The following is a 14,885-nucleotide window of genomic DNA, read 5'->3' as shown; positions in this document are numbered from 1 at the left end:
ATGCCTGTGTTTGTTAGTTTCCTGAACTATCATTTTCCTGAAAATATATGTACATAATAAGTGTGATCATTGTTTCCTTGTGAATTTTACATCAGGGTGATCCTGGATCTTCTGCTGCAGGAATTAAGGTAATGTCGTGTTTATAGTGGTCATTTTTTGCAGAATCCCTGTCACTTTATGCCACAACTCTTTTCTCCTCTTCTACGACCCTGAGGTTTTTTTTCACTTTGTCTGATCTTGTTGGTTGCTTATTTGTTTGTTTATTTAATCTTTCAATTAGGGAGAACCTGGAGAATCTGGTCGGCCAGGACAAAAGGTAATACATGAAAGCATTCAGTCCCTTTTTTCCTCACAATTAGACTTGCCATCAAATCTTGTTTATACAAAACATTAGTACTGGAGATTCCGTCTTGCACATAAATTGCTTGTTTGGTCATAGCAATGATTGCAAGATAGTGCAATTTAACTGATTGCTCAAGGTCTATACACATTTTGTTTATGATGATTTTGAGTTTTGAAAAAAACTTGAATAAGAATGACACTGGCTAGAGTGAAAAGTGAGAATAGAATAACCCACCCACTCTTATAACTACAGGGCACTTTTTTCCACACTGAAAGTTTGCACTATCTCAGCTGTCTGAAACTAACAAAGAATGGCTCTGCTGTCTGAATGTTGACAACTTACCCTTGCATGTTTGACTAAATATTGACCTGCAGATTATAGTATGTTATTACACCTCATTAAGATGAAATAAATATTGACTCTAGGGCTGGATGTTCTCTCTCACTTGTGCTGGTAGTGAGGAGCTAAACTGGTAGAAGCGGACACAAGCATTGAAAAGTTAGGAGCAAGTATCTCCACTATGTGCTACCCCTCCCCTGCCCCCCGAGAAGCCTTTCCACTGCACACTGTGCTGCCAGAGCTTCCTTGGTTGGGAGGAGGTGTAACGGGGAACAGCTGCTCAATATGGCATGATGCCCTCTTGGCCTAGGAAATTGCCAATAGGAAGTGAATGGTGCACCAAGCAGCATTGCCTGCCCCCTCCATGCCTTTGACCCTTTTTCAGAGGATAGGATAGGATGCAGGCACAGATGGGAAAGCTAGTGACTGTGTGTCTCCTCAAGGAGCCTGAAGGTGCTAGCAGAACACCAAGGAGAGGTTGGATTTTAACACTACAATCCTGGGAGGAATGGGGTAGCAGTTTGGCTTCCCTCTGGAGTGTACAGTGTTTCCTGGGAACAACCCTTCACCATCCCCACCTCTTGTAAAGTAAGAAACCTCTCCCCTATCCCAACAGGAGAACTGGAAATTTAATCTGCAAGGTACACTTTGGAGATTTTCCAGTACTCAGGTCAGGGGACAAGTAAAATCATATACTGTATATAGGGAATATCAGGCCAGCTATATTCTAAAACTCAGTTCCTTTTTATGGCCATATGGAACTCTGAGAAACCATTTTTTTTTAAATCAGTAAAAGACAAAATTGCAGCTGAGTTTCTCTACTTGGCAGGTTTTAATCGGAATGATTTGTAACAGACTCTATACGACTATTATGGTATGCAAATTAAATTTGTTAGTAAAGCTCAGTTTCGAGTAGGAGAGCTAGCGAAAGCAGTTTTAACCTATGGAATCATTGTGCATCATGTACTGCATGTTCTACTTGGATAATAAACTACAGAATGCACTTTAAATGTTTAGATCCATACTCTCATTTGCTACCTGCCAGGCAGGGAACAACTAGCAGTGATTTATTAGCAAGATATTGATCTCACTGCCCAATGCAATCAGGTTTGATATAATAGATGTAATATAGATAAATAACCAGTAGCCACGAACTTCACATTAATGTAGAGTTTTATAAGTGATGAGCTTGTCTTTGTGTGGTTACATATGATGTTATGGAAAGAAAGTGCCAGGCTTTTGTCTCAACCATTTACATTGCCCATAATATTTGGAATACGCATTCTCTCTCTGTATTTTATAGTTCTCTTTTTTTAAACTTACGAGTGAATTGGGGCATGATCCTTAAACGTACTTCAGCACCTTGCTGTACCAGAAGGGACTGTGCACATTTCCTTACACTGCCCTTCCAATGCACCTCAGTCTTGACCTCAGTACACCCTCCAGTTTCAGCATCAGGCCACACTTGAGCATATATTGCCAGTCAGACTAAAGTGAGTGATTGTTTTGTGATGTGGTCTAGTGGCTACTTTGAAACCACAGAGCATATTTCACTTGTGATCTACTGTAAATCATATTTGGACTCAGTACTTTAGACGCAGAAGGCTTGTGGATTTATGCGTTGTGCCACTTAGCCCATATGTTTCCCTTCATTATGTGTGTATACACACACACACACACACACACATATATATAATTATTTTCAAACCTTACAATCTGGAGGCAAAAATATGTTCTCTGCGAGATCACTGTAAATGTAATACCAAGAAATTGATGTGAAGATAATACTGTAAATAAAAACAGTCTCTCACTGAAATAAGATGGGCCAAAGTTTTAATGAATTGATGCTGAGGTTCATAATCACTTGTATTTACATGAGCATATCTGTCAATTGAATGTGCAAAACAAACAGGTTATTGCTCATAAAATATCTGTTTGCTTGTGCAATTAACCGGTTTCTTGCACAAATGCACATATATGGACTTCTGCTTCTGGTCTTTAAAAATTTGACCCTGTGAGAAAAATTCTCCTCTCTGATCCACAGTAAAGGTATTTTATTCACTGAAGTGCAGATCTCTGTTGTGTAGTCTGTAATCCATCCTACATGGAACTCCAAGTCACACCAGTCTGAGTTCAGTACGTAGAACAAGTGCAGAATGTCTGATAGAGATCTGAACTGCAGTGAATAAAAGACCTGTATTATGGATCAGAGGGTAATTTTGCCTTATATTTTTACTTCCCTGTGAATAGAGAATATGGGCTAAATTCTATAGTTCTTACTCAGGCAAAACTCCCATTGCAGACAATGTGAGCTTTTCTTGAATAAGTAATAAGTATGAAATGAGGGTTTGACATTTCTTATATATATACCATGCATGTACAGATTAATGGATAAATACATATCAATCTACATTTAAATATCACACTTTAAATGAGATTCACTATTTGAGTGTAAATATAATGAAGACACAAAAAAACTAACAATGAGAAACGTTTATATAGGCATGAACTGTGTCAAATGTCAATTTCCCAAACTTTTGTTCTTTCCTATTATGAGGACACCTTCAGAATGTACATCTATTTTTACAGCACCCAATGGGAGTTTTCTCTGATTAAATACCAAGAATTTGATCCTCCATTAGTATTCACTAGAGTAGATATGTGTGGAAACCCACTGAAGTTCCAGATCTCAATGTAGTATTGGAGCCTTAGTCTTTACTCATGAAAAACTCCCATTGTGCACCATAAAATAATAAAAAGGACAGAGCAAAGACATTAAGTTTTGGTCCATGTTGTGCATTTATTCATGTATTGATTCATATGTGAGGATATTTGTGTATGACTGAATGAAATACGTCTGTGTGTGAATGTATGAAAAAAGGATAGGTGTGCCATATACGTTACAGATGTAGCCCACGTACATTATATATGTTCTATAACAACTTAGAATATTTGACTGCTTTAGTTTGATAGACTGGAGTTTGTATTCAGCTTTTGTTTGTCTTTGGAGTCATTTAATCTCATAAATCATATCAAACGTATATTTTGAAAAATGTTAAGGAATGAAAATACTGTCCATTCAACTTCAATGAACTTCATAATAGAACACGAGTAATTGAAATGTATTTTTAATCTTGCCTTGAAGAGTACAGTTTAATCACTTTAGTTACTGTACTTAGAATTTGAGTTCTCCAAGGAAGGGACTGTCTTTTTGTTATATGTGTGTGAAGTGCCTAGTACAGTGAGGTCCCGAGCCCTGATCGTGGACTGCGCATGCCATGGCAATACAAATAAAATAATAATAAAAGATCTATTCATTATAATGATTAAACGTTTATATTTAGAACTGAATTTTACTTATTTTAAAACAAAAGGAGAAAAAGTCATGTCCACGTCAATGAAAGTAATTGACAGATTATAGTATTAATATCTTTGTTTCACTAGCATATCTGACTCTTCATGCAAGAAAAAAAAAGATGGAGTAGAACTTTTGGGCTAATACTATATCAAGAGTGAATGTAATACATCCTGTTCAGAGAATTACTCTTTAAACAGGAGTAATGGCTCAGTGTCTGTTAGACAATGGTAGGCAGTATATCAACTGGTAATAGAATCTGCTGAAAATGATATCCTGTCCTCCATTCCTTTATTGTATTTCACATTTAAAATTTCCAAAGTGGATTGTCCTTTTCAGTAGCTTCAGTCAGAAAGATTTGTTAAAATTCTGGAATGACTGAAATCTGCAAGGAAGATGGGCTTGGGTCCTCCTAAAATGTTTCACAATTCTTTCGTTTGGCAAATCAATTTTCAAATCAATTATTCTTTTTTTGGTTTTGTTGTGGCAGATTGTAAATTTGCTAGAAATTCTTCAAATACGTTTTAATATTATTACCTAAAAATATAGTGCAGTTGGTTATGTAAGCTGAGGAATTTGTGTGTGCTTGTAATCTCCATGCACTGGCCCAAACCACAAAATTGAGATCTGGATTTCTGTAAAGTTCAGGAATGGATGAATCTAGAGTTTAGTTCAACCCATTACAGAGGTAGGGACCAGCTACAAAGTTTGGACCTGATCTTCCCTATAATTCAGGGATGTTCAGATCCTGGGCTTTGGTTCAGGTCTCTCTCTATGATAGCTGGAAATCTACTGTCTGTCCAATTGTTTTGTCCTTGAAATCAAAATTATTACATCCATTATATTCCTAATGCCCTTTGATTTTTGGTGTTCATCGTTTTCCTTCTCCTAAGAGGACATCATTTCAGCACCATTTCAACTAACTTCTTAGGATGGTTGTATGTGTGTAAATGTTGTGCTTGTCCTTCTCTCCCATAGAAAAATATCAACTTCATTCCAGAATGAATGTGTTCAGTCTTCAATTCCTGTTTCACATTTTCTTCTTGAAAGTAGAGTATTTTGTTCTTTTTTATTGCAGTGCTAAATAAGCAGGGTATTTATTAGAAGTAGTTCTAGTTTATTTGCTTATGGTACTTTGTGGTGGTGTGGATGTGTACGTGTGTGCGCATTTACACTGAAATGTGGAGAGTGTTGATGGGTCTATAAAAATGATAGTTAATTGTAATTGAGTAATCCCCCTGAAAATGTACAAATTAAAATAAATTTTTGGCCATATTTGTAGCTAAACTGGACAGTTACACAGCACCCTATCCAGCCAATAACTGAATAGGGGATAGAATTAAATATCTGCAATTGCAGTTTTGCAGAATTATTGCAAATGAGGAAATGTCAGTATTCATATTATTTAATTAATACTATTTATTCCCTCTTCTTTTGATAAAAATACTGGCCAGAATTTTCAACCTGTGTGTCTAGTTAGGCTTCTAAATCCACAGGAAATGTTTAGGTACTTAAATGTAGATTTAAGAGACTAAATTTAGGCATTCCGTTTAAACATTTTAGTCATACTTCTAGGTTAGCAAGCCCTTTAATGTACATTGTGTTGGCCTGAGTATCTGTGATCCCTGAAATGAATAGCAATCATGTGTGTGTGTGTGATTTCATACTATACCTACTACAGTGTATACCTGGTTGTTTTCTGGATACCAATTATAAATGAATATTGTTCTGTAATGTTATGTAATTTTCCTGTATAGGGTGAACCAGGTCTTCCTGGGCTTCCTGGACTCCCTGGGATAAAGGTAAATACAACCATAATATCTGTATAGTGGTACTTACATCTTCCTAAACATTTTTTATTTTAAAAAGGATTTTGTCACATGAAGGTCTTATACAGAAAATTGATCATCTATATATGAATGAATGAACAATATGCCTTACACTTTAATGTGCAGTAAAATGTCAGCTTACTTTGAAAAAAAAAACCTGGACTCCTTTAAAAATGTCTTTTTTACATTTTTATTTAATTCAGGAGGCTTGTCATCAATGTTTGTTTGCAGTTTAATTAGTATTTGCCAGTAACAATAGCCTACAGAACCTGCAAAGCTAACAGCCAAAGAACTGTCTTCATTATCCACAAATTGTGGAGGACCAGCTATGAGCAAAAATAGTCTCTGCTCTCATTGCTTATTAGTAATTTCCACTGACAAGTCAAAATATTTGAATAAGAATACTTTATCCAATATCACCATTAAGCAGTCAGACAATCTGTGGACCAATAGCTGGTTTATCTGCTGACTTCGTCTGCCTGTTATATTTAGGCAAATTATTATAAAAGACATGGAGTCAGTTCAGCCCTGGCGTTGCATTGGGGGTTGCTGCCAATTATACTGGAACTCAGTTTGATTCATACTGTATTATACTATAAAAAGTGAGCAGATTTGAAATGTTCTGAATGAGAGCTGACTGAGTTGATTGCTTCTCTTTCATGGCAGGGGTTATTCTTTCAGACAATGAAACCTCTTAGAATTTCCTTATATTCCATTTTCAGCATGGGCCTGTGAAAAGCTGATGGAGAGCTTTTATTTTCTCCCCACTGAATACAGGGGATGAAATCCTGCCTCCATCAAAGTAAAAACACCCTTTGACCAGTGGGACCAGGCTTTCCTTCAAAGTGTATAACATTTGCAGTAGCTTCCTCAGTGACAGTTGTCAAGTGCCACAATGTTTTAACTTAGTGTCCATTTTTCATTTGTGGAAAATAATAAGAGGAGTTGATTGGACATCTTACACATGCAAGAGCATGTGTGCTTATTTTAAAGTGTGGACTTACGTGTCTTAATACTGAAAGGTGCAGGACCTGGAGATAGAAATTATGTTAGGTCCTGTCTATTCTGTAAGAAAGAACCATGGTTTACTGTGTCGTGAAAGATCATGTTGCAAATGGATCCTTCAGAATGGTTAAATTTATAGTGTAGATGGGACCTTAATATAAACAAAGAAACACTTTTAGTGATTGTCTCTATCTACTTTGGAAAGTCAGTATAGAAATAACATTTGTTTTGTAGTGTGTCCTTAATATAGTTCAGTTGGAGGTCACTGCCAGCAGATTAAGAGCAATTATCAAAACTGGCTTTGGGCACTGAAAAACCTGAGATTGAGGCAACCAAGCTAGAAGATCTTATTACGGTAACATCTTCTGGGGGCTAGCAGAATGAGCACTTTTGAGATAGTTCCCATTGCAACATATACATTTTAATGAGAAGAAAGATGAAGCTCGTTGGAAAAAATCAGAGTCACATCTCCTAGTAAGGATTCAGTTCCTAGAAAGGAATTTTCTTTTCTTTTTTTTCTAGATTTCTAAAGGGGACCATCCACAATAATGAATTCTCTTTCGAGCACCCTTTGACTCGTGGTTATTGATACTATACTATGACAGGTGATCTGCAAAGACTCCAGTGACTGTCGCTGACAGCTGGACCCCAAAAAATCTAAAACTAATTTAAACATGTCTCTCAGGGAATGTCTAGTTGAACATTTAGTGTGCGGCAAGCTGGGGTGTGAATCTACAGTGCTGCAGCCTGCCGTGCACTGCCTGTGTGGACCCTGCTGCAGCACACTAAAAATTCCCTAGTGCACTTTGTATACGGCTGTTTCAAACTTATGAGAAAGCAGTCACCTTCAGCCTTTATTTGTGCTTTTGTCTCTTCACATACTATCATTTTGGAGATGATGGCAGCACAAAGAGAGTGGTTGATAGGTCCACTTGAGAGACAAAAGATTAATGATGTGAGAAATGGGGGAAGCATGAAGTTCTGGATATTGTGGAATAGATGTTTTCCAGCATTAAGCCTCTGGGGTGATGCTGACTTCTGCTGGAATAACGTAGGGTTCAGTGGTAGAATTCATACCTGCCACATAGGAGGCCCAGGTTCAATTCCCAGCCAGTTCAACACTGAACTCTAGGTGTTCAGATACTATGGTATAAGGATCTATGTAGAACAGACCAGGCCCCTGGTGGTGAAAAGCCTGCCTGGATGTGTGTGGCATTGTTTGAGATGCCTTTGAATGCTGTTTCACTGGGGAGCCTGCAGACAGCCATTGCCACCCCAAAGGTGGGAAGCAGTGGTAGGACAGGTACTGGCATTGTATCTAAAATGCACAGATTCTTATGGAGCATTGGATGCCATTTAAAGTTACATTCCCTGACCAAACCCTCAGAGGAGCATGGCACTATCAGTGGAAAACTGAATCCCCAAGAGAGGATCAAGACAGCATTAAGTCATAGGAAGCTACCTTGGATGAGCTAGTCAGGTGAATGAAGAAATAATAAAGGTACATGTATATTGCCTTTGATCAAATTTACAGTAACATGGCCTACATCAGTGTATATTATGGAGAAGGGTGCAGATGACTGAGGAGCATGTGTTACAAATCCCCTTGGAATTGGCTGGTAGTCTACGAACTGATACACATAGGCTTCTTCATGGCATATGAGAAGCAGGGCAGGGGAGGCTTTCTCTTGTGCCACCAAATTCTAAGAAAGCTTAACTTAATGTCTTCCATTCTTGTAACTCTGATGGAGAAGAGAAGTACACAACACCTAGGCATTCTCCTGTTTTATGGATATCATGTGATAAATATGAGGTATAACCTTTTCTGTTCCTTAAATGTGTCATTTCATCTACAAATTCTTCTCAGCTAATCTCCTCTGAACCTGTCCGCTGTGGCAGGCTGTATAATAAAACACAGTATGCAACTGTAAATAGCAAGTACACTGTTTATGGTATAAGTTTGAAAGCAATCTTTGTGTAAACTTTTAAACTCAAAGGTCATTTCAATCAGTGAATCTTTCAAACTGCCTCTTATCTTTCTTGTGCTGGCTGCGGTACATTTGTAAAGGGATCCATTAAGATCATTTGGAAAGAGTAGCCAAAGTCACTTACAACATTAATAAGCATCAGTCAGTAGAAAAGTTTCAACTTCATAATGTGCAATTATTCAATTAGTTATTTAATGCAGCAGTTCAGTATACCTTCCAGATAGCCAGTTAGAGATTGGTTGAACATGATTTCACTCTGAATGAGTGGCAGCATCTGAAAGGCACATTAGTATCTTGTGTGAATTCAGTATATGTGACAAAGACGTTATTAATTATATTCCTTGGCTCATTCACTGTATGCATATGGATCTTTTGGGAGTGCTTCCTGATCTCTTTCATCCCTTTCATTATCAAAGGTGCCACAGAGAGTACAGAACTTCAGTCAGTTATTTCCAGGACTGTGGTGAAGCCAGCTGTGACATATTGTAGAAACTTTTCTTGACCATCTGTTGCTGTTTAGGAATGGCTGGAAACTTAATGAGCATCTGAATGTTTTCCACCATGTCATTCAGGAAAATGAGTAAAGCACCTAAACACAGAATATTGACTCATCTCTGTGACATCTCATGTTAGCCTTTAGTAAGACCCTATTACTGATGCCAAAAGGATGCAGAATACTTTCAGTACGACAAAAATGTAGTAACTTTGTTTTATCCTACTCTTCAAGAAGTCATAAAAAGTACATACAAAATGGCTCACCTATTGAAATCGGAGGCATTTGTAATTTCATTCAGTTGTGATCTCTAGACCTTCTCTCAAGGTATTCTATTAGCCTGGTTCAATTTTGTGGCATTTAATCAATACAGTCATTAAATTTTACATTATCCCAGCTTTACCTTTACCAGAAGATGAGCTGTTTGCAATAGTTGGCCCAATATCGTATATTGTGCGAGAACAGGCTTTCCATCAACAGTAGACATGATCTGTCTTCTTGTTCCTCTCATTTTATGAGACAAATACTGGGGCAAATCTTGAGGTCCCAGCTGAGTTTTTAAATCAGCCCTTATTCAAGCAAACTCTCATTGAAGGATTTGGCTTCTCTGCCCTACTTGTTTTGTGACAGGGAAAGATCTACATATAAGAGTTTGCTCTATTCTCAACACTGAGAGAGACTATAGAGTTGCCAGCTCAGTCACCTACATCTTTCTACATCGTTGCTTATACAGGCCATGTGATTTCGATCCAAGCCAACATACTCTGTTCCCAGCTGCATGACATCATTAGAAATTTTGCCTGAGTAAGGACTCAGTAAAAACTGGCTAAGGACCTCAGGGTCTGTCCCATATTCGCTTTATCGAAAGCAAAGACAATTCCAACCTTCATTTATATTTTGTATTTGAATTTCATTTTTTCTCTCTCTTACTATATCCCAGGATCTTGTTCCTTGCTTGCACAGTAGGACTTAGTGGCCTAAGAATCCTGTTTGAAATACTTAAAACTTTTCAGAACCAAAGTTTTAAGTTCTGGAAGAGTCAAATAAACTTTGCATCCAATAGAAAAGTGACTCCCATGCAGACAAAACTTTAAAAACAAAAGCCAAAATTTTCAAACCTGGGTGCCTAGAGTTAGGATCCTAAATCCCTTATTTAGATGCTATTGAACTGGCTTGCCATGGAGATGCTTACTCTCTATTCTCTTTTTCTTTGGCCTGGTCTGTTTAGTCCTTGCTCTGTTTTTTGGCATTAGAGGGGCTGACAGGTTTCCAAGGCATGGTAGATCCTTTGCCTGGTTCTCTTTAGAGAGGAATCCACAAGCCATTCCTGTGTTCTTCAGGTTTTCCTTTCTCTCTTTAAAAAAATTCACAACAGGTCTTACGTTTACCATGGTGTCTCCCTTACTGGGAAGAAGGGAACTCTTATATCTCTGCTCCCGTTTCACGCATGCGTGGCTGCCAAGCTACAACTTTTATTAGTCCTAGAGACCATCATTCCAAAAATTCCTTCTTTCTGGGCAGAAATCAGAAAAAAGATCAGGGCTGGATCTTGAACCCCTCTAAACAGAGCAGTTCACCTTGTGACTGGCATCTAAATAAAAATCCTTTGATTTTCAGAAGTGCTGAACAGCTCACTGAAGTCACTGAAAACTGAAGAAATTCATCCCCAAACTATCTTTTGTGAACACTTGCACAGCTTCCTAATATGCATGTGCCCACATTTGAAATCCCTGGTGAAACATGCAGGTTGGTTAACTCCTACCCTTTCCTCATCCAAATAATGATGTCCTGGGGGTAGGATATCTCTGGGAGTAGAAAAAGTAGATAGTGCATGCAGGTCAAATGCTGGAGAGTAGAGTTCAATGAAATGTGTGTCGTGATAAAAATGGACAGTGGGAGGAAGTAATATCAGGAGGGTTTATACTGTTTGTTACATTGATTTATAGACCTGCTTTCAAAAGTAGGTACATGGAATTATATGTACAAAAATAATACACAGTTGTACACCTAATTTGAATATGCCGTTACCAGGATTGTAATAGATGCATAAATCAGATAGTTGGATGCACAGAAAGTAGTTGCACAACTAACTGTACATTTGCATGCCCACTTATCTAATTTCCTTATGTCACTATGGCAATTGCACAAATTAGGCATGTAATTGCCCAGACCTAATTTTGAAAATCAAGCCCAGAATATGAACTCCTCATTGACAGTGGACTGTGAATGAACGACTAACTGTTGCAGGTGGCAAGAGCATTTGCTATGGCATTCCTCAGGATATATGCAATTCTTTGCAATCCATCAGAAACAATATCCTCTAAATCCACAAAAGCTAGGATTTCTTTCCTGGAAAAGACACTAACGTACTAGGGAAGTGAGAAAAGGGTAAAACATAAGTAACTGAAACACAGGATGTGAATTCTGTTTCCCCAAAAGCTGTTACAGGTTAAAAGATGGATTTGGTAGAGTGAAACTGGTTTACAGTGTCTTTTAATTTGCTTCTTTGTGCCGGATAAAGTCAGTCCAAATTTAGAATCCAGTTATAATCTGAGAGTCCAATTAGCGGACCCATGTATTCAGAAATCAGGGATTTTATCAGCCATAATGGAGACCTCAAATAGTAAACTGAAAACACTCTTATGATGTAATGCCACCATAGAAAATGTTTTCTTGATTTTATATAGTCATAAATGAGTAAAAACAGTTGCAGTTCATTTTTAATATTAGCAACAAAAGCCCCTTAAATTTATCATCTAACTTGGTTCTAGAGGAAAACAATTTTTTGGACAGACTATAGAGTCTCATTCTTTTCTTCTAATAATTTAGCAGATCAATCATTGCAAAAGTTGGCTGCCTTTAGGAAAAAACAAAGCTCTTATTACAACAAATGTTTTTACTGTAATCCTCAAAAGCAGGTATCGTGCTGACTTGAATTCTAATTAGCCTTTAAGTAAGAAGTATTCTGTATGACTAATGCATGCAGAATCATGACACATTCGTCAGAATTATTGCTGATACTTTTAGCACCCTTGCAAATCAGCACATATTTTTCAAGCACCACTGCACTTTTCTTAAAATGAAAATTGGACTCACTAAAAGGCAATAAATGTTGTAGAAAACGGAGTCTGGTTATAAGCTGAAGCTTTGGGTTTTTAGGGAGGTTAAAGAATAATACATTTTGCCTCTAACGAATCATAAAAACTGAACAAATGGTCATAAATACAAAACCAGAGATATTTTTCCAAGTTAAGAAGTTGATTAGGCAACTGGGTTGATCAGAAAATCAAAATATGGTTTCATGGGTGATGAGGGAGCCGGGGAGCCTGTGCAATGGGCACCTATGGAGCCAATTCTGAATTAGTGTCAGAAATCAAAACAGAGGTCTAAGAAAACGTGGATCATTGTTTATGGAGTTTACCTTTACCCCCTTCATTTCCTTACCGTAAGCTCACTATTGTAGTCCTTCTGAAAGCAAAATAGGAACTAAAGGACAGCAGATGCCAGTGTCTGAGACTCAACAGAGGAGGCAGTGGCTCAAATTCAGGCCTGATGCTTTCACTGAAGTTGCTTTATTTTGTTCTTTTTAATCTCAATCTGCCTCTAAATCTCTTAATAGCATAAAGGAAGGAATACAGCTCATATTGTTTCTATTTTAAATATGCCTAGGCATGAGTCATGAGAGTCTTTTAGGGCTGGCACATCCCTATGTATGATGGGCTAACTATATATCTGGTCGACTGGATAAAATGAGGATATTCCGTTTGCACAGTCCATAGCTCTCCCTGCTAATAGGAGCACAAATGGAAGAGGGCATTGAAAAAATGGATTGGACCCTCTCTGCAGTGGGCTATCTTGGGTCTGGGGCTCTGCAGTGTGCATGGGGGCGGGGCGGGTGGTACGTTGCTGAGCAAGGGGCTGGTGGGTCGTGGAGGATCCGCCATATGCAGCCATTAGCAGAGAACTCCAAAGCATATAGCTACAGAGGTTCATGCTGGGAGCAATATTAACTTTAAAGAGGGGTTTGCAGTAAAGCACTGGGGTGGTAGAGTGAGTGGTTTGTCAAATGGGAAGGACAAGTGCTTGGCAGGTTTGACTGGGGGTCTGTAAGGCTTAAGCCTGTATTCCTTGGAGATTCCTGGTCTAAATGTCCTTTGCCCTCCCACTTCCAGGTAACTACCATAAACGCTTCAGACCGAGGAACCTCTGATCACTATAACACAGCTTCACATGGTGTTCTGGGAGGGTCTTTGCCCTGGCAAGATTTTTTTCTATGGCAGGGAGAATTGGGTCCATATTTTTTTTATTGCCTTACATAAGTATTTCAATGAGAGAATTAAAATATCTTTAAATTCCGTAATAATATAATTTCTGCATCACTGAATGCTGGAGGTCAAAAATATGCAGTGTTGTTGTGGCTGCATTGGTCCCGGGGTATTAGAGAGACAAGGTGGGTGAGGTAATATCTTTTATTGGACCAACATTTGTTGGTGAGAGAGACAATTTCAAGCTTTCAAGCTTAAGCATCTCTCTCACCACCAACAGAAGGTCAAAGGTGTCAGCAAATTTTTAAAAAGTTGTCAGGCTCTTTGATACAATTTTTGTTTTTAAGGTTCAGTTTATTTGTGCATACATAGTTCTGACTGAGAAAGAAATTATGTCATTAGAACATTTATGATAAAAGCAAAGCCCTAGTTACTCCTTTGCAACCAAATGTATACTACTTACCAACAGTTGTTGCATATATATTTAGTTTGTGTTATTCTAAGCAGCATATTTATATTATTTTTAAAGTCCATATGCTACAGAAATATTTTCCAGGCACTTGATGCAGAGTAGACCTATTTAAAGTGTTAAGTGTTAAATAATTCTGTTGATCTGCATATGAACTGTGAGATGACGACACAACCTAAGTCAGTAAGTGGTTAGAAATCTACAGCTAATAAGTTGCAGTGTAAATCCTTCAACAAATTACTGGTGATTAAAATGCCGTTAGCACAACAGGTGGTGTTTTCACCATTAGGGGGCTAAAAGTAAAGTACAAATTTGCAAGGTATGGCAAGCAAGATACCCACAGTAAATGGTGTTGCTCTTACCCTTAGCCTTCATATTAAAGCTTGTCTCCACTTCCTCCCATAAAAGTTTTGATAAATGTGAAACAGCCACTGAAGAATTTGTCTAGATAATAATCTTCGTAAAAAAAGTAGACTGTCTTCAAAAAAAAGTTTAACATAATTACAAGCTTCCCTATTGCTGAATCTGGAAGCCCTTTTAAGTATAAAATATTAGCTAAATATCTATCTAGCTTACATTCTGTTAGATGTCCGACACACCATTTGTTTTAATGGACTAACACATTTTTTCATTTTGATGTCCCGTGTTTACCTGATTAGGAGCTAAAATAATACTAACGAGGTTTGCAAAAAGTATCTTTGTAATTTGTCATTTGCCAAGATAGCAACTCTGCATTGCATGAACACTCATAGTGAAAACAAAGAGGTATGGATTATTGTTTCTGGTGGTTTGATGTGAT

General features: G+C 37.8%; 1 protein-coding gene across 1 annotated transcript in view; it reads left to right on the top strand.

Annotated features, from left to right (window-relative positions):
- COL25A1 (collagen type XXV alpha 1 chain) overlaps window positions 1–14,885 on the top strand; it is a 162,861-nt gene that overhangs the window by 84,307 nt on the left and 63,669 nt on the right. Inside the window, exons 12-14 of the mRNA XM_074950733.1 lie at window positions 96–128; window positions 281–316; window positions 5,795–5,839. Coding sequence (XP_074806834.1) covers window positions 96–128; window positions 281–316; window positions 5,795–5,839 — 114 coding nt within the window. The remainder of the gene's footprint in view (window positions 1–95; window positions 129–280; window positions 317–5,794; window positions 5,840–14,885) is intronic.

The sequence above is a fragment of the Natator depressus genome, chromosome 4 (genome assembly GCF_965152275.1).
Source record: "Natator depressus isolate rNatDep1 chromosome 4, rNatDep2.hap1, whole genome shotgun sequence".
NCBI lineage: Eukaryota > Metazoa > Chordata > Testudines > Cheloniidae > Natator > Natator depressus.
The sequence above is the reverse complement of the archived record's forward strand: the minus strand, read 5'-3'. Positions and strand labels throughout refer to the sequence as shown.